Source organism: Scyliorhinus canicula, chromosome 14 (assembly GCF_902713615.1).
Source record: "Scyliorhinus canicula chromosome 14, sScyCan1.1, whole genome shotgun sequence".
Classification (NCBI taxonomy): domain Eukaryota; kingdom Metazoa; phylum Chordata; class Chondrichthyes; order Carcharhiniformes; family Scyliorhinidae; genus Scyliorhinus; species Scyliorhinus canicula.
Window position 1 is genome coordinate 42,280,554 of NC_052159.1, and position 18,836 is coordinate 42,299,389.

At 44.8% G+C, this 18,836-nt stretch overlaps 1 protein-coding gene across 5 annotated transcripts in view; it reads right to left on the reverse strand.

Annotated features, from left to right (window-relative positions):
* brca2 (BRCA2 DNA repair associated) overlaps window positions 1-18,836 on the reverse strand; it is a 131,382-nt gene that overhangs the window by 55,188 nt on the left and 57,358 nt on the right. For all 5 annotated transcript variants that reach the window (XM_038818061.1, XM_038818059.1, XM_038818060.1 and 2 more), the window contains 2 exons: window positions 15,654-15,841; window positions 3,622-3,792 (listed from right to left, as the gene is read on the reverse strand). In XM_038818061.1, the coding sequence (XP_038673989.1) occupies window positions 3,622-3,792; window positions 15,654-15,841 (359 nt within the window). The remainder of the gene's footprint in view (window positions 1-3,621; window positions 3,793-15,653; window positions 15,842-18,836) is intronic.

An 18,836-nucleotide genomic window follows, 5' to 3' on the forward strand; every position in this document is an offset into this window, starting at 1 on the left:
GGGCCCATCCTGCACACCCAGACCACCAAGGGGTCTACAATCTCCGGGGAGACCCTCCGGGTGCTATTCTGCTTGGTCCATGTTTGTGTAGATTAGTACTGATTGGTGCCTGGCTGCAGCCTCCCTGGGAAGGCCAAAGAATCGAGGGAGGCCGGTGGATCCCGCGCAGGTATGTTGTAAGTTTACGACCTACTTCCATGAGCGTCATTTGGTCCTGCCCATTGGGGGCGGGGTTCCAATTCCGGCTTCTCGTGGGACTCGGGATGCTCGCTGGAAGCCTCTCCCGGTATTCTCCAGCCGTCTTATGCTCTCTATGTTTCGCGTCCAATATGATTCTTCTTCCGAGCTGGAAATGTGATGTGTTGAAAAGGTGGGGAGCGGCAGGTGGGACAAAATAGCTGTTGGTCCACAGTGGGCGTCGAGTCCAAAAGGCTTTAAAGTGCCTAATCGAAAAATGAGGTGCTGTTCTTCCAGCATGCCAGTCCATATCCTGTTCTCATGTTTTCGCCTTCAGATAGCCTTTACTCTTTTTTAGCTATTAACAAATTTTGCTATTTGTTTTCTTTTTTTTTTTTTTTTTAAATTTTTTTATTGGAATTTTTTGCAGAAAATATAACAAAAAGTATAGCAAAAAGCAGTAATATGCAACTAACAGCCCCATAACACCCACAATTCCCCCCATACCGTAACATCACATGTATCACATTCCCCCACCCCCCCCCCCCAAACAAGAGAACTTAACCATAAATTAAAATTAGATAAATCAAATTTAAATAAAATAAGCTAACATAATCAACGCCCCCCCCCCCCCCCCCCCCACCCACCCACCCACCCACCCCCCCACCCACCCACCCACCCCCCCCCACCCCCCCACCCCCCCCCCCCCCCCCCCCCGGGTTGCTGCTGCTACTGTCCCAGTACCCTATCGTTGAGCCAGAAAGTCGAGGAAAGGTTGCCACCGTTTAAAGAACCCTTGCACCGATCCTCTCAGGGCGAATTTAACCTTCTCACGCTTAATAAAGCCCGCCATGTCATTGATCCAGGTCTCCACGCTTGGGGGCCTCGCGTCCTTCCACTGTAGCAAAATCCTTCGCCGGGCTACTAGGGACGCAAAGGCCAGCACACCGGCCTCTTTCGCCTCCTGCACTCCCGGCTCTACCCCAACCCCAAAGATCGCGAGTCCCCATCCTGGCTTGACCCTGGATCCCACCACCCTTGACACCGTCCTCGCCACCCCCTTCCAGAACTCCTCCAATGCCGGGCATGCCCAGAACATATGGGCATGGTTCGCTGGACTCCCCGAGCACCTGGCACACCTATCTTCACCCCCAAAGAACCTATTCATCCTCGTCCCAGTCATGTGGGCCCTATGCAGCACCTTGAATTGGATGAGGCTAAGCCGCGCACACGAGGAGGAAGAATTTACCCTCTCCAGGGCATCAGCCCATGTCCCGTCTTCGATCTGTTCCCCCAGTTCCCCCTCCCACTTCGTTTTCAGCTCCTCTACTGACGCCTCTTCCTTCTCCTGCATAAGCTTGTAGATATCGGATATCTTCCCCTCCCCGACCCAGACCCCCGAGAGCACCCTGTCACTCACCCCCTTCGCGGGGAGCGCAGGGAATCCCTCCACCTGCCGTCTAGCAAATGCCTTTACCTGCAGATATCTAAACATGTTTCCCGGCGGGAGCCCAAATTTCTCTTCCAACTCCCCCAGGCTCGCAAACCTTCCGTCGATAAACAGGTCCTTCAGCTGTCTAATGCCCGCTCTATACCATCCCCGAAATCCCCCATCCATGTTCCCCGGGACGAACCTATGGTTCCCCCTTAACGGAGCCTCCATCGAGCCCCCCACTTCTCCCCTATGTCGCCTCCACTGCCCCCAAATCTTGAGGGTAGCCGCCACCACCGGACTCGTGGTATACCTCGTGGGAGGGAGCGGCCACGGCGCCGTTACCAGGGCCCCCAGGCTTGTATCCCCACAGGACGCTCTCTCCATCCGTTTCCATGCTGCCCCCTCCCCCTCCATCACCCACTTACGCACCATCGACACGTTGGCCGCCCAGTAATACCCCGAGAGGTTGTGCTATTTGTTTTCAAAGAACAAAGAAAATTACAGCACAGGACAGGCCCTTTGGCCCTCCCAGCCTGCGCCGATCCAGATCCTTTATCTAAACCTGTCTCCTATAAAGAACAGTGCTGACCGGTATTCTCTTACTAACACCTACTCTGGACTTTAGTCTTTAATATTATCATTACGACTCCTTTTGTCTTGTGTTCCACAACATATTTATGATTTAATCTCTCCTGCCTTCTAACCTATCCTAGGCCTTCTAATTTGCTCTACCTATCCTTTCCCCTTTTTCAACAGCATAAAATCTCTCCAGTTTGAGTCATATTGAACTCAAAACATCAACTCAGCTCTCTACACAGATACTGCCAGATCTATGGATTTTTTCCAGCATTGTTTTTACTTCACATTTCCAGCATTTTGAGTTATTTAATTGTTTCATTGTTTTTACAGTTGTTTTACATAAACAGTTAAAAGTGCATGCCTTTAAACGATAGTGAACATTTTAAAAAATGTCTCTTTAACAATGACTCCTCTTCAAAGCAATTCTTCAGATATGAAGCAGTTTGGAACACACCATATTTTTGCAAACTCTTTCTTTTAAGTCTATAACTAATTATTCATCTATTTTGATGAACGCATACAGGAGAAATATTGTCTTTAACAAAAGTTATCCGATAGAATATGGAATGGGCTGACAAATTCAGCTTGCAACAACAACTTGCATTTATGCACGGTGGCACAGTGTTTAGCACTGCTGCCTCACAGCTCCAGGGTCCCAGGTTCAATTCCGGCCTTGGGTGACTGTCTGTGTGGGTTTCCTCTGGGTGCTCCGGTTTCCTCCCACAGTCCAAAGATGTGCAGGTTAGGTGGATTGGCCATGTAAATTATCCTTTAGTATCCAAAAGGTTAGATGGGATTACTGGGTTACGGGGATAGGGTGGAGGTACAGGCTTAAATAGGGTGCCTTTTCCAAGGGCCGGTACAGAATCGATGGGCCAAATGGCCTTCTTCTGCACTGTAGGGATTCTATGCAGTCCCTTTAACATAATAAAACAACCCCCAAGACATTCCACAAAAGTGTCAAACGAAATTTGCCACTTAGAGACATTAGAACAGGTGACCAAATCTCAAGTTAAAGGGGTATTTTAAAAGGAGCAAAGACAGGTAGAAAGAGAGAGGAATTAGGAGGACATTCCAGTGTTTTGGCTGAGGAAGCTAAAGGCATGTTGCCAATGGTCAAACAATTAAAGTCAGGATGTACAAGAGAACAAAGTGAAAGAGAACAAAGATCTCCAAGTGTTGGGAGGGCTGAAGGAGGCATCAGAGGCAAAGAAAAAAAGACCAGGCAGGAACTGAAACACGAGAATTAAAATCGAGGCTTTGTAGACCAGGAGTAAAAGTAGGCCACCATGGATGGGACTTTGTGCAAGTTAGGAGACTGGCAGAGATTCAAAGACTCAGCTTGGGGGGCGGGGATAAACCCATTAAATAAATAAAAATAAACTACATGTTTCAAAGCATGATATACAATTAAGTAAAGTAGACTACACCTGTATTTAAGATGCAGAAGTATGGTTTCTGGTGTTAAGCACCTGCTGCCAAATTCTTTGGGGAAAGATGCCTCCATAGCTGCAAATTTCCACACTAACCACTTGTAATGGTTATACGCCCAAACTTCACTGATTAACTTTGGATCTACACCAGGCGAATCTAAAAGAGCTCTACAGGGAGAAAAAAATATTGATTAAATTACAGCATTTCTGTTGTGGAGTGACCATGTTGGTTTCAGGGACAGTCCTCAGGTTCACAAAATTCTTCACAAATATTCTAGCTTTAAATTTTTCAAATTGGAAGAAAGCTAATGAATACATGAAGTACAGCACAATGTATACAGTAAAAATCATCTGGGATAGAGGCATCTATTAATATCTAAAGAAAAACTAATAATAATAAATGCATTAGGGAGAAACATTCAGAATGTTACAATTTTTATTACTATTAGCTACATAGATAGTTCAGCATTATTACAGTTGGTATAGTTACAATGCTGGCTTCTCCTTTAATAACCAGCTTCGAAAAGATTTCCCAAATTTACAACCAGCCAGTATTTTCCAATTTGAATGCAGGTAAAAGACAAAAACATCATTAAACACGAGTCTTCTCTTACAGTAAGTGTAGTGCATCTGAATTTCCAAAAAACATTTGATTTTGCCGCATAAAAGGACAGTGCAGAAGATAAGGGTTCATAGAGCAGGGGATGACATGTTAGCATGGGTAGAGGATTGGTTAACGAACAGGAAGCAGTCAAGATAAATGGTCATTTAAGTTCAAAAACAGTAACTAGTGGAATATTGCTGGGGCCTCAAATATTTATTATTTATATTTATGACTTGCATAAAGGGACAGACTGTATTGTAGCCACATTTACTGAAGATACAACACAGTTAGGTAAGAAAATAAGTTGTGAAGAGGGGGCAGCACGGTTGCGTAGTGGTTAGCACAATTGCTTCACAACTCCAGGGTTCCGGGTTCGATTCCCGGCTTGGGTTACTGTCTGTGCGGCATCTGCACGTTCTCCTCGTGACTGCGTGGGTTTTCTCCGGGTACTCTGGTTTCCTCCCACAGTACAAAGATGTGCGGGTTAGGTGGATTGGCCATGCTAAATTGCCGAGTGACCAAAGTGGGAGTTACTGGGTTATGGGGACAGTGTCGAGACGTTGGCTTGAATAGGATGCTCTTTGTAAGGGCCGATGCAGACTCAATGGGCTGAATGGCCTCCTTCTGCAATGTAAATTCTATGATTCTATGATCCAAAGAGTCTGCAAAGAGATACAGAAGTTCAGTGAGTGGGCAAGAATTTGGCAGATGGAGTATAACGTCAGAAATGTGAAGCTAGGGCAGCACGGTGGCACAGTGGTTAGCATTGCTGCCTACGGCGCTGAGGACCCGGGTTCGAATCCCGGCCCTGGGTCACTGTCCGTGTGGAGTTTGCACATTCTCCCCGTGTCTGCGTGGGTTTCGCCCCCACACCCAAAGATGTGCAGGTTAGGTGAATTGACCACGCTAAATTGCCCCTTAATTGGAAAAAATAATTGGGTACTCTAAATTTATTTAAAATAAAGAAATGTGAAGCTGTCGGCTTTGGCAGTAAGACTAGGGAGCGTCTCTAAATGGCTGTAACTTAGAAAAGCATATTATTTTTAAAGAAGTAGCAACATAGATTTGAATAAGAAATAAGGGGAAGTCAGGGCCAGTAAAGTAATAAAAAGTAAATCAAAGTAAATATAAAGTTAGTGGAAGAGAAGTTAAGAGATGGCAGCTCGGTGAAGTGGAATGTACGTCCTGTAATATGTGGCAAGTTGTGAACAACACTACTGGTGACCTAGACACCAGTGCAGGAAATACTGCCAGGTGCAGATACCTGAACTCCGTATTTCAGAGCTGAAATGGCGGCTGGAGATACGGCGGTGCATACGCGAGGCTGAGAGCTATTTCGATAGCATGTTCAGAGAGGTGGCCACATCGCAGGTCAGGAGTATGGAGGCAGAAAGGACATGTGTGACTGTCAGGCAGTCCCAAGGAACTAGGCAGATAGTGCAGGAGTCCAACTCATTAATCAGTTTCTGTTTTGGATACTGCTGAGGATATTGGTTCCTCAGAAGGGTGTAGTCACCAGCCTAATTGGTGGCAACACAAGAGGCTCGGCTGTAAAGGATGGAAGGAATAAGAAAGAGCAATAGTGCTCGGGCATTCTTTTTTTTTAAAAAAGAAAATATTTTATTGAAGCATTTGTAATAATCAGTTTAATATATTAACATTTAGATAGAACATAGAACAGTACAGCACAGAACAGAACAGGCCCTTCGGCCCTCGATGTTGTGCCGAGCCATGATCACCCTACTCAAACCCACGTATCCACCCTATACCCCCAACAAACCCCCCCCCCCTTAACCTTACTTTTTAGGACACTACGGGCAATTTAGCATGGCCAATCCACCTAACCCGCACATCTTTGGACTGTGGGAGGAAACCGGAGCACCCGGAGGAAACCCACGCACACACGGGAAGGACGTGCTGACTCCGCACAGACAGTGACCCAGCTGGGAATCGAACCTGGGACCCTGGAGCTGTGAAGCAATTATGCTAACCACCATGCTACCGTGCTGCCCTTAAACAATTTCTTAAACAATCGCGCGGGCCGACATACGCAAAACACCTAAAAATACAAAAACAGTAAACATCGTCCCCTACTACCCCCGCCCTATCCCCTAATTACCCCAAGTTCCCTGTCCTTCTCAAACATTGCCATGCCTCGTGTTTTCCTTCCCCCCCCTCCATCCCCCCCCCCTTTTACTGCTTGCAGAAATCGATGAACGGCTGCCATCTCCGGGTGAACCCCTGAATTGATCCTCTCAAAGCGAACTTGATTTTATTCCAGACTGAGAAAACCTGCCATATCGCTGACCCACATTCCTGACTTTGGGGGTTCCAAGTCCTCCATCCCAGTAAATTCTGTCTCCGGGCCACCAGGGAGGAGAAGGCCAGGCCATCAGCTGACACCCCCCCCCACCCTTGGCCCCTGGGTCTTCCATTACCCCAAATATTGCCAGTTCTGGGTTTGGAGTTACCCTTCCTTCCAAGACTTCTGACATAACGTCCGCAAATCCCTGCCAGAATCCCCTCAATTTCGGACATGCCCAAAACATATGAACCTGGTCATCCGGGCTACTGTCATGTGAGCCCTGTGGACCACCTTGAACTGGATCAAGCCAAGTCTGGCACACAATGAGGATGAAGTGACTCTCTTCAAGGCTTTTTCCCAGAGTTCAATTTCCAGCTCTCCTCCCAGCTCCTCTTATCACTTCTTCTTCACCTCCCTGATCGGGGCCCCTTCCCACTCCATCAACTCCTTGTATATCTCCGAAACCCTCCCCTCTCCAGCCCCTGTTTTTGACATCACCTTATCCTGTAGTCCCCTCAGGGGCTTGGGCATTCCTTAGTTAGGGGAACAGACAGGCGTGTCTCTGACCAAAGACTTGATACCAGGATGGTACATTGCCTCTCTGGTGTCAGTGTCATGGATGTCACAGAGTGGCTGAAGGATATTCTTCTGGGGGGAGAATAACCAGAGGTTATAATCCACACTGGTACCAAATGCTTTATGTAGGAAGGGGGATGTGGTCTCGCAGTCAAATGTTAGGGATCGAGGCAGAAAATTAGCAAGCAGGACCTCAAAGTAAAAAAATAATCTCTGGATTACTCTCAGTGCCATGTGCAAGTGAGTATAGAAATAGGAGGATAAGACAATGTGAAAGCGTGGCTGGAAAGGTGGTGCGGGAGGGAGATTTTGATTCCTGGGACAGGTTCCGGGAACGATGAGACATGTATAAGCTGTACAGGTTTCATCTCAACAGAGCTGCGACTGAGTTCCCTACAGGGTGTTTAGTTAATGCTGTTGAAGAGACTTTAAACTAACTCAGTAGAGTTGTGGGAACCAGGAGAGAATATTAAAAAGTAATACAAAGGTGCACAAAATACAGGGGGGGGGGGAGAGGAGAAGAGAAGAGAAGAGAGAGCGCACTGGAATAGAAAACAGCAAGTTAATAGGTGATGTTGGACTAAGGGATTAAATAATGAAGTCCAAATCAGGGTTATATTGCATGTATAACTTATGTAAATAAGATTGATGAGTTACAGGTCCAGATTGCCATGCCAAATGATGATGTTGTGGTGATAACAGAGGCCTAATTCAATGAAAAACAGGACGGGTGTCAAATATTCCTGGGTCTAAATGGTTCAGGAGATTGGGCAGGAAGAAAAGGAGGAAGGGTGACCGTATTAAGGCAAGTTTTACAGTGCTGGAGAAAGATGATGTCCCAGAGGGTCCATGGACAGGATCAATTTGGCTAGGACTAAGGAAAAAAGGGTGCAATTACAGTGCTCAGTGTAATCTGCAGGACACCAACCAGTGAGAAGAATGTAGAAGATCAAATTTGCAGAGAAAGTTGCAAACATCATGAGGTCGATTCTCCACAGCCCGCAGCGGTGTCTGATCCAACGGGAAAAAATCGAGCGTTGGGCTATTGTGTACAGTTCCGGGTGCCGCACTTTAGGAAGGATGTGAATGCATCGTATAGGGTGCAAAAGAGGTTCACAAAACTGGTTTCAGGAATGAGAGGCTTCAATTACAAATGCTTACTCCTCCTATTTCTTATGATTATTCTTTGCATTTGCTCTTTGACGAAATAAGCTTTCCTTAATATCAATTTTATTTATACTTTTCAGCAATTTAAATAGTGACAGCAGTCTGAAACAGAAAAGGGTAGAGAGAGCAGAAAAGGAGAGAAAAAGAGAATGCATGTTGGAAATTAATGAATAAAGCACAACATTTTTCTGTTTAGCTGTATAGGAGTGGTCTTTGAAGATTTGCCCTATAAATGGGAGTTACTCAGATTCTGGACAGGTTTATCCTTCGTGAAGTGACATAACAAAGAAAAGTAAGTACATAGAACAGTACAGCACAATACAGGCCCTTCGGCCCATGATGTTGTGCCAACCATTTATCCTAATCTAAGCTCAACCTAATTTACACATCTTCAATTTACTGCTGTCCATGTGCCTGTCTAAGAGTCGCTTAAATATCCCTAATGACTCTGACCACCACCTCTGCTGGTAGTGTATTCCACATACCCTCCACTCTCTGTGTAAAGAACCTACCTCTGACATCACCCCTATACCTTCCTCCAATCACCTTAAAACTATGTCCCCTCGTGACAGCCATTTGCGCCCTGGGTAAAAGCCTCTGGCTATGCACTCTATCCATGCCTCTCATCACCTTGTACACCTCGAACAAGTCTAACACCTTCTTCGCTCCAGTCAGAAAAGCCCGAGCTCCCTCAATAAGGCATGCCCTCCAGTCCAGGCAGCATCCTAGTAAATCTCCTCTGTACCCTCTCCAAAGCATCCATATCCTTCTTATAATGAGGCAACCAGAACTGGACACAATATTCCAATTGTGATCTAACTAGGGTTTTATAAAGCTGCAGCAAAACCTCACGGCTCTTAAACTCAATCCCCCTGTTAATGAAGGCCAACACACCATATGCCTTCTTAACAACCCTATCAACCTGGGTGGCAACTTTGAGGGATCTATGTACATGGACCCCAAGATCCCACAGTTCCTCCACACTTCCAAGAATCCTGCCTTTAACACTGTATTCAGCATTCAAATTACTTCACATTTATCGAAGTTGAACTCCATCTGCCACTTCTCAGCCCAGCTCTGCATCCTGTCAATGTCCTGTTGTAACCTGCAACAACCCTCAACACTATCTACAACTCCCCCAACCTTCGTGTCATCGGCAAACTTACTAACCCACCCTTCCACTTCATCATCCAAGTCATTTATAAAAACCACAAAGAGTAGAGGTCCCAGAACAGATCCCTGCAGGACACCACTGGTCACTGACCTCCAGGCGGAATACTTTCCATCCACTACCACTCGCTGTCTTCTTTCAGCCAGCCAATTCTGTATCCAGACAGCCAAATTTCCCTGTATCCCATGCCCCCTAACTTTCTGAATGAGCCTACCATGGGGAACCTAATAAAATGCCGTACTGAAATTCACATACACCACATCCCCTGCCCGACATTCATCAATGTGTCTCGTCACATTCTCAAAGAATTCACTGAGGCTTGTAAGGCATGACCTGCCCCTCACAAAGCCACACTGACTATCTTTAATCAAACTATGTTTTCCTAAATAATCATAAATCCTATCTCTCAGAATCCTTTCCAATATTTTGCTCACCACAGACGCAAGACTGATGGGTCTGTAATTCCCAGGGATTTCCCTATTCCCTTTCTAGAACAGGGGAACAACATTCGCCTCCCTCCAATCATCCGGTACTACTCCAGTGGAGAGTGAGGACGCAAAGATCATCGCCAACGGCGCAGCAATCTCCTCCCTCGCTTCCCGTAGTAACCGTGGGTATATCCCGTCAGGCCCAAGGGACTTATCTATCCTGATGCTTTTCAAAATTTCCAGCACCTCCTCCTTAATATCAACCTGTTTGAGTCTATTAACCTGATTCACACTGTTCTCATGAGCAACAAGGTCACTATCTCTAGTGAATACTGAAGCTAAATATTCATTTAGGGCCTCTCCTATGTCCTCAGACTCTAGGCACAGGTTCCCTTCACTATCCTTGATCGGCCCTACTCCCACTCTGATCATCCTCTTATTTCTCACATAAGTGTCGAACATCTTGGGGTTTTCCCTAATCCTTCCCGCCAGGGTTTTTTCATGCCCCCTTCTAGCTCTCCTAAGTCCATTTTTGAGTACCTTCCTGGCTACCTTGTAACCCTCTCGAGCCGTGCCAGATCCTTGCTTCCTCAACCTTACGTAAGCTTCCGTCTTCCTCTTGACTAGAAGCTCAACTTCTCGTCATCCAAGGCTCCTTTGCCTTATCATTCCTTCCTCGTCTCAGTGGGACAAAACTATCCAGCAGTCGCAGCAAGTCCTCCTTAAACAACCCCCACATTACAGTTGTGCATTTCCCCAAGAACAATTGTTCCCACTTCATGCTCCTCAGCTCCTGTCTAATAGCAGTATAATTTCCCCATCCCAATTAAATAACTTCCCATACAGTCTGTTCCTATCCATCTCCATGACTATGTTAAAGGTCAAGGAGTTGTGGTCACTGACACCAAAATGCTCTCCCACCAAGACATCTGACACCTGGCCTGGTTAGTTGCCGAGCACCAAGTCCAATATGGCCTCCCCCCAGTCGGCCCATCTACATATTGAGTCAGGAAACCTTCCTGTACACACCTGACAAAATCTGCACCATCCAAACCATTTGCAGTAGGTGGTTCCAGTCAATATTAGGGAAGTTGAAGTCACCCATGACAACAACTCTGTTACTTCTAAATCCATGTCTCCATAATGGCCACAACATCGTAGTTCTAAGTACTGATCCATGCTCTAAGTTCATCTCCCTTATTCCTGACACTCCTTGCATTGAAACAGACACACTTTAACCCAGGGGTGGGCAAACTTTTCCGTGCAAGGGCCACATTCAGAAATTCACAATTTTAAAGGGCCGCATAGTATATTAAGTAAAATAATTACTTCACCCGGTTATGATTCTGGGCGCCTCATATAGAACATAGAACAGTACAGCACAGAACAGGCCCTTCGGCCCTCGACGTTGTGCCGAGCAATGATCACCCTACTCAAGTCAACGTATCCACCCTATACCAGTAAGTAACCCAACAGCCCCCCCCCCCCATTAACCTTAAAAAAAATAATTAAACATTTTTTTTAAAGAAAATTTAAAAAAAAATTTTTTTTTTTTTTAATGACTTGGTGGGCCGCATAAAGACCTTTGGCGGGCCGCATGCGGCCCGCGGGCCGTAGTTTTCCCACCCCTGCTTTAACCCATTCCACTGAGTGCAACGTTGCCCTATTAGCTCTCTATCCTTCTGCACAGACTCGCTGCATACTATTTAGAACATAGAACATAGAACGATACAGCACAGTACACGCCCTTCGGCCCTCGATGTTGTACCGACATGGAAAAAAAAACTAAAGGCCATCTAACCTACACTATGCCCTTATCATCCATATGCTTATCCAGTAAACTTTTAAACGCCCTCAATTTTGGCGAGTTCACTACTGTTGCAGGTAGGGCATTCCATGGCCTCACCACTCTTTGCGTAAAAAACCCACCTCTGACCTCTGTCCTATATCTATTACCCCTCAATTTAAGGCTATGTCCCCTCGTGCTAGCCACCTCCATCCGCGGGAGAAGGCTCTCGCTGTCCACCTTATCTAACCCTCTGATCATTTTGTATGCCTCTATTAAGTCACCTCTTAACCTTCTTCTCTTTAACGAAAACAACCTCACGTCCATCAGCCTTTCCTCATAAGATTTTCCCTCCATACCAGGCAACATCCTGGTAAATCTCCTCTGCACCCGTTCCAAAGCTTCCACGTCCTTCCTATAATGAGGCGACCAGAACTGTACGCAATACTCCAAATGCGGCCGTACTAGAGTTTTGTACAACTGCAACATGACCTCATGGCTCCGGAACTCAATCCCTCTACCAATAAAGGCCAACACACCATAGGCCTTCTTCACAACCCTATCAACCTGGGTGGCAACTTTCAGGGATCTATGTACATGGACACCGAGATCCCTCTGCTCATCCACACTACCAAGAATTTTACCATTAGCCAAATATTCCGCATTCCTGTTATTCTTTCCAAAGTGAATCACCTCACACTTCTCCACATTAAACTCCATTTGCCACCTCTCAGCCCAGCTCTGCAGCTTATCTATGTCCCTCTGTAACCTGCAACATCCTTCCGCACTGTCTACAACTCCACCAACTTTAGTGTCGTCTGCAAATTTACTCACCCATCCTTCTGCGCCCTCCTCTAGGTCATTTATAAAAATGACAAACAGCAACGGCCCCAGAACAGATCCTTGTGGTACGCCACTCGTAACTGAACTCCATTCTGAACATTTCCCATCAACTACCACTCTCTCTTCTTTCAACTAGCCAATTTCTGATCCACATCTCTAAATCACCCTCAATCCCCAGCCTCCGTATTTTCTGCAATAGCCAACCGTGGGGAACCTTATCAAACGCTTTACTGAAATCCATATACACCACATCAACTGCTCTACCCTCGTCTAACTGTTCAGTCACCTTCTCAAAGAACTCGAAAAGGTTTGTGAGGCATGACCTACCCTTCACAAAACCATGCTGACTATCCCTAATCATATTATTCCTATCTAGATGATTATAAATCGTACCTGTTCAACAGCTACTCTATCCTCTTATTCATATCTGGTTCCCATCCCCCTGCCAAACTAGTTTAAACCCTCCCGAAGAGCTCTAGCCAACCTCCCATCCAGGATATTGATGCCCCTCCAGTTTAGGTGCAATTCGTCCTTCATTTACACGTCCCGCCTTCCCCAGAAGATATCCTAATGATCCACATATCTGAAGCCTTCCCTCCTGCACCAGCCCTGTAGCCACGTGTTCAGCTGCATTCGCTCTTTGTTCCTTGCCTCACTCGCACGTGGCACCAGTGGCAATCCTGAGATCACTACTCTGCTTGTTATGCTCTTTAGCTTCCAACCTAACTCCCTAAACTCACTTTTTAGATCTTCATCCCTTTTCTTCGCTACGTCGTTGGTGCCTATGTGCACCACAATTTCTGGTTGGTCCCCCTCCCCCTTAAGAATCCTGTAGACTCGATCCAAGACATCCCTGGCCCTGGCAACCGGGAGGCAACATACTTTCCGCAACCACAGAATATCGCGTTCGCGACCACAGAATCTCCTATCCGTTCCCCTAACCCTAACCGTTCTCCTATCACTATTGCTTTCCTATTCTCCCCCCTTCCCTTCTGAGCCACAGAGCCAAGCTCAGTGCCAGAGACCTGGCCGTTAGGGCCTTCCCCCGGTAGGTCATTTCCCCCCCCCCCCCCCCCCCCCCCCCCCAACAGCATCCAAAGCAGTACACTTGTTTTGAAGGGGAACGGCAACAAGAGATCCTGTTGCCATCTGGGATGGCCACTTACAAAGAAACATGGACATTTGCAAAGACTAAAGGGAAATATGGCCAATACAAGATTCAGGCAAGCTCAGGGCCTAAATGTATATTTGTAAGCAGTGAACCAGACAGTATCGAAACCCCCAGCTGATTTGCAATCTAATGACCCGTTTCCCTCAGACAAAGGACTGGTACTCAGGTAACTGATACAATTCCAGACACATCGGCGCCACTCCCTTTACTCATGAAGCATAAACAGCAAGGTCAATGACGGCTTAGGACATGCCCAGCCATCAAGGCACCTGCCCCTTTATTGGCTCAGATCGAAGGCAGTGATTGAAGTCTGCAGAATTATTGGGTCCAAACCTAAGGACCGCCCAAAAGAGCGTGAAAACCCCCAAGGATAACAAGAGACACTGCCATGTGTTCGATCTCTTTTGGACCTGGCGCTCCGCCAACGTCTATCTCCAACTGTAGCACCACGACCAGAAGCAAGTCCAAGTTCAACCCTCACTACCTGACGAATGAGCCTAGCTGAACCGCAGTTACTTCTCCAGAGCCAGCAGATCCAGATTCAAACAAAGGCCACTGTTCCTCTGACCTGAGCCAGGTGCCTGAAGTTAAGTACAGGCTGTCATAGTGTTAGGTGTAATTTAGTTCGTAGTGTTTATGTTGCATGTATAAGTTAATCTTGTGTGTAAATAAAGTATTATTGAAATTGAACTAACTAACTGGTTGTTGGGTTTTTGATCGATATCCGGTTGAACCTTGTGGTGGTATCATTTGATACCTAGCGACTCGGAAAGCAAAATATCAATATCTAGACAAAAGAAGGGCAACCTTATTGACTGCCATATTTATAGCGAGTAAATATAGCAACAAGTCCTGCACTGTCTGCCCGTTCCTTTTCCTTCCCCTGACTGTAACCCAGGCGCTCTTGTACTGAGAACTGCTTCAGTTGTGCAGGAAATGTGCAAATTCCATTTGAGATTAGAGAAGATAAAGTACCGAGATCGTGGAACGTATTGCCACCGAGTGGCTGAAGCAGGTAACATTGGTGCACTTAAAAGTGAGGTTTAATGCATGCATGAGGAAAAATGGAATAGAACTCCACATGAGCCAGTGGAAAAGGCACAATTTTAGAGCGGAAGGCTCATGGGAGTATGAAACAACCATAAACCAGCTCGACTGAATGCAATTTCAAATAAAACCAAGAATGCAAATAGATGAACATCGAATAACGCTGTAGCTAATGCTAACTGACACACAATATAAAATTGAATCTTTAAACAACGGCAAGAAACAATTGGCTGGATTCTTCGGCCATGCCCGCTGCAAGATCGCCACGGCGGGATGGGGACCATGTAAAGGCCCATTGACCTCGGGTGGTAATTTCCGATCTGTGGGCGGGCCCAATATTTTCAGTACATCGAAAAGTTGAATGAAATGATATACTGATTTGGCTTTGCACTGAAGCAGGAATAATTATGTACATTGACATACAATCTGATTGGATTGTAAGTAGGTGTGTACCCGCGAGAAGAGCAAAAAGGTTTATACATGAGGAGAAAAAGAACATGGATCAATATATCATATGAAATATTATATCGGTGGGGAAAAATACATGTTGACACTATTCTGTAAGTACTGTTCTTTAATTTCTTCCAAAACAACACTTGTACAATAAATTTGTACAAATAGATTTGTGTTCTCTTTCAGCTTTTTTCTTTCACTATTTGCTGAATAGTGTACAAATGCATGGACAAGTAATCGACTTCCCTGTCTTTGCCAATATATTCCTGAGGTGTCAAGGCAACTCAAGCTGACTCATGATCGGGTTTTTCGTTTTTGAAATTTTGCTTTGGACGTTCCCACACAACATCAAAGACTGCAAACTTTCAGAGCAGTTAACCACAGGGTGGATTTCAATTCCATCAGACCACTTCAGAGTGCATTTAAAATAAAATTTTCATCTCTAGTATTGAAGCAAATGGATAAATATATCTATCACCTGTAAAATTCAGATTTTCCTGCCATTCCATTGTTATCAGGGATAAGCCAACCCCCATCTGCAAGCTGTACTCCACTGCCAGTTTCAAACAGTTCCTCGCTCAAAAATTCTCGACTGTTTATCTGAAAGGATTCTGCATTTGCTGCTTGCACCCCCAAAGTACTTCTGCTGACTCCATAAACATATAGCTAGGGAAAACAAACAAAGATATTTAAATTATTAAACCATTTGATATATTCTCATATTTCTGAATTGTTTGATGAGATTTGAGCCGAGTACTTCCTCCCACTTCCTAAAATGTTATTCAATGGGTTAGGTCCCTCTGATCCAAGTATAACACTGGCCTTATTAAATTATGCAATGCTCTCCTATTGTCCTGTTGCTCTACCATTCGTTTTATAACTTTAAATCAAATGCTCTTAACCAGGTATTCTCTTTTTTTTTTAAATATAATTTTTATTGGAATTTTTTACAGAAAATATAAAACATAACGACAAACAATGAAATGCAACAAAATAACCCATAATAACTGTAACATCCCCAGACCGTATCGACGCATGTATCACATCCCCCCACCCCCCCAACCCCAATGAACAACAAAAGAACTTAAAAATAAATTAAAATTAAATAAACAAACAAACATAGTCATTGTCGTCGTCCCCCACCCCCCCTTTTCCCTCCCCCTTCCCCCCCTTTAACCAGGTATTCTCAAATTACATCCATTGGCAATCTGGCCCACGAAACACAAAACAAGTTATTTGTCATTAAGTCAAATATGCAATGAAATAAATAATTGGAAAAAATATATGTTCAAAACATCCTACCCAAATTTAATTTGAGATAGTTTTCCCTTTTCCTTTAAAGTTTCCTCAGACTAAACACCAGACAAAGAACCTATAAGCAAGCCATCTGGACTTCTACAAAGCACCGCAGCCATGACTTTCAGCAAACGTTGAACAAGAGGGGTTTTGAATAACCTTCAGACTACCCTTCCCCTCTCTGGAACAGTCTGGACTGTTACATTCTAACATTATAATGACCGAGATATGCAGCTGAAATTTGTGGGAGTGATTCCACGCCATATCACACTGGAAGGGGCTGAAATCCCAGCATGTTCAGTTTTGAAATACAAAGTGCCAACTTGAGAAAATAAATTTAAAGGAACTACAAAATTTAGAAATTTTTATGTATTATATATATGCAGCATTTTATGCATATAATATAAAGTTTGTCATTTCTTTGTGTTATAACTTAATTAAGTTGTTTTGTCATTGTTGCAAGTGTGCCAATTTGCATTTTTTAAACATTGATATTTAAATTATAAATTAAGTTAACTGTAGAATTAAAGGACTGATTGTTAAGAAAAAAATACTTATTTGCGCCCAAGCCTTGTGCTTTGCTAGAATAACAGTATACAAGGTGACGTGGACACAATTCCAAATACTACGGGCGAGATTCTCCAGCTTCCCAGCTGCGTGCATCTCGGCAGTTGGAGGCGGCGCACCATTCGCTGGCGGCAGCATTCTCTGCTGCTGCCACTTTCAATGGGAATTCCCACTGAAGCCACCCCTCGCCACCGGGAAACCCGTGGGCAGATGTGCGGGACAAGAGAATCCTGCCACCAGCAAATGGCTGAAGAATTCCAGCCCATATTCTTGCTTATAAAAGAGCTTCAAATTGACCACATTTGCAATAAGATCACCTTCTGGACATTGTTACAGAATCAACTAAAAATGTAGAACCATGTCTGGACAATTATTTTAATTAGCAGGGGTCCTGAGCATGAATGGCGATTGAGTATTTCTCCATTGCTCTTATTACCCGTTTTGGATCTTTTAAAAAAATATATAAACAAAGCCAAATACTGTGGATGCTGGAGATTTGAAATAAAAACAAAGTGCTGGTAAGTGACATGACTCCTTCCGAGTGTTTGATTTCATTAAAAAAAATAGATATCATGCAAATATTTATGCCTATATTATGCATATATTTATACTTATTTTATGAATTAGTTAGGTTAAACACTTGCCCTCATACCCCACCAATATCTCTCCATAAGCATCTGATCATCCAGTTTTTCTTTCCCTCCTTTCCTCCAACTCCTTATACAAATTAAATTGCATCGCATCATGCCACAGCTTCATTTTTGACAGTAGTTTTCATGCCAAACAATGAGGTTTCTGTAGATGTATGGTGGTAATTAAAGAAGCCTGGGTGTATGAGAATCCCAAAGGAGACCATGGATTTGATTTGAAATAGCCTCCTGCTTGCTAGTCACATCTTCCTCCGATCCCCTGCAGTTTTTGCATCATTTGTCAGGATGGAGAGGTGCATTGTCAAACTGGACAAAGTTGCTGAATGAATATTTTCAGGGATCAGAATCACCAACCCCTTGTTCTGATAGTACACCGGATAGTGAACATATTCGTGGGAAAAGGTCGAGAACTATTGAAAGGATATCCAGCTACAGAAGAGAAAGATCAAGCAGTAGCAGTACAGAACGAGATACCAGGCAGGAGAGGGGACGTAGTTTATCAAGATCTCGGAACAGGAGTAAGACTACGAATACTAATAGAAGTAGAAGCCCACATGCACGTGAGATTTTGGTGGCTTCAAATAAATGAGATGAAAAAGTTATCAGAGATGCTAAACAGCAAGAATTGCATAGTTGGAGTAAATTTGGGGTATACACGGAAGTACCAGATTGGGACAAAAAGCTCTATCCCACAGATGGATTTGTACAGAAAAGGTTCTTCCAGATGGAACTTATAAGGCAAAGGCCAGGCTTGTGGCAAGGGGATTTGAAGAAAACTTAGAAGATCAGGACTTAAGGGTAGATTCACCTACAGCAGGAAAGGTTATTTTAAAGATCTTCTTCGCTCTATTAGCCACAAAGGCATGGGAATGCAAATCTATAGATGTAAAAGCTGCCTTTTTGCAGGGGCATCAGCTCCAGAGAAACATTTTTCTCCGTCCTCCTAAAGAAGCAGCTAACACAGAAGGGGGACTCTGGAAGTTGAACAAATGTGTATATGGATTAAATGGGCAGCACGGTAGCATTGTGGATAGCACAATCGCTTCACAGCTCCAGGGTCCCAGGTTCGATTCCGGCTTGGGTCACTGTCTGTGCGGAGTCTGCACATCCTCCCCGTGTGTGCATCGGTTTCCTCCGGGTGCTCCGGT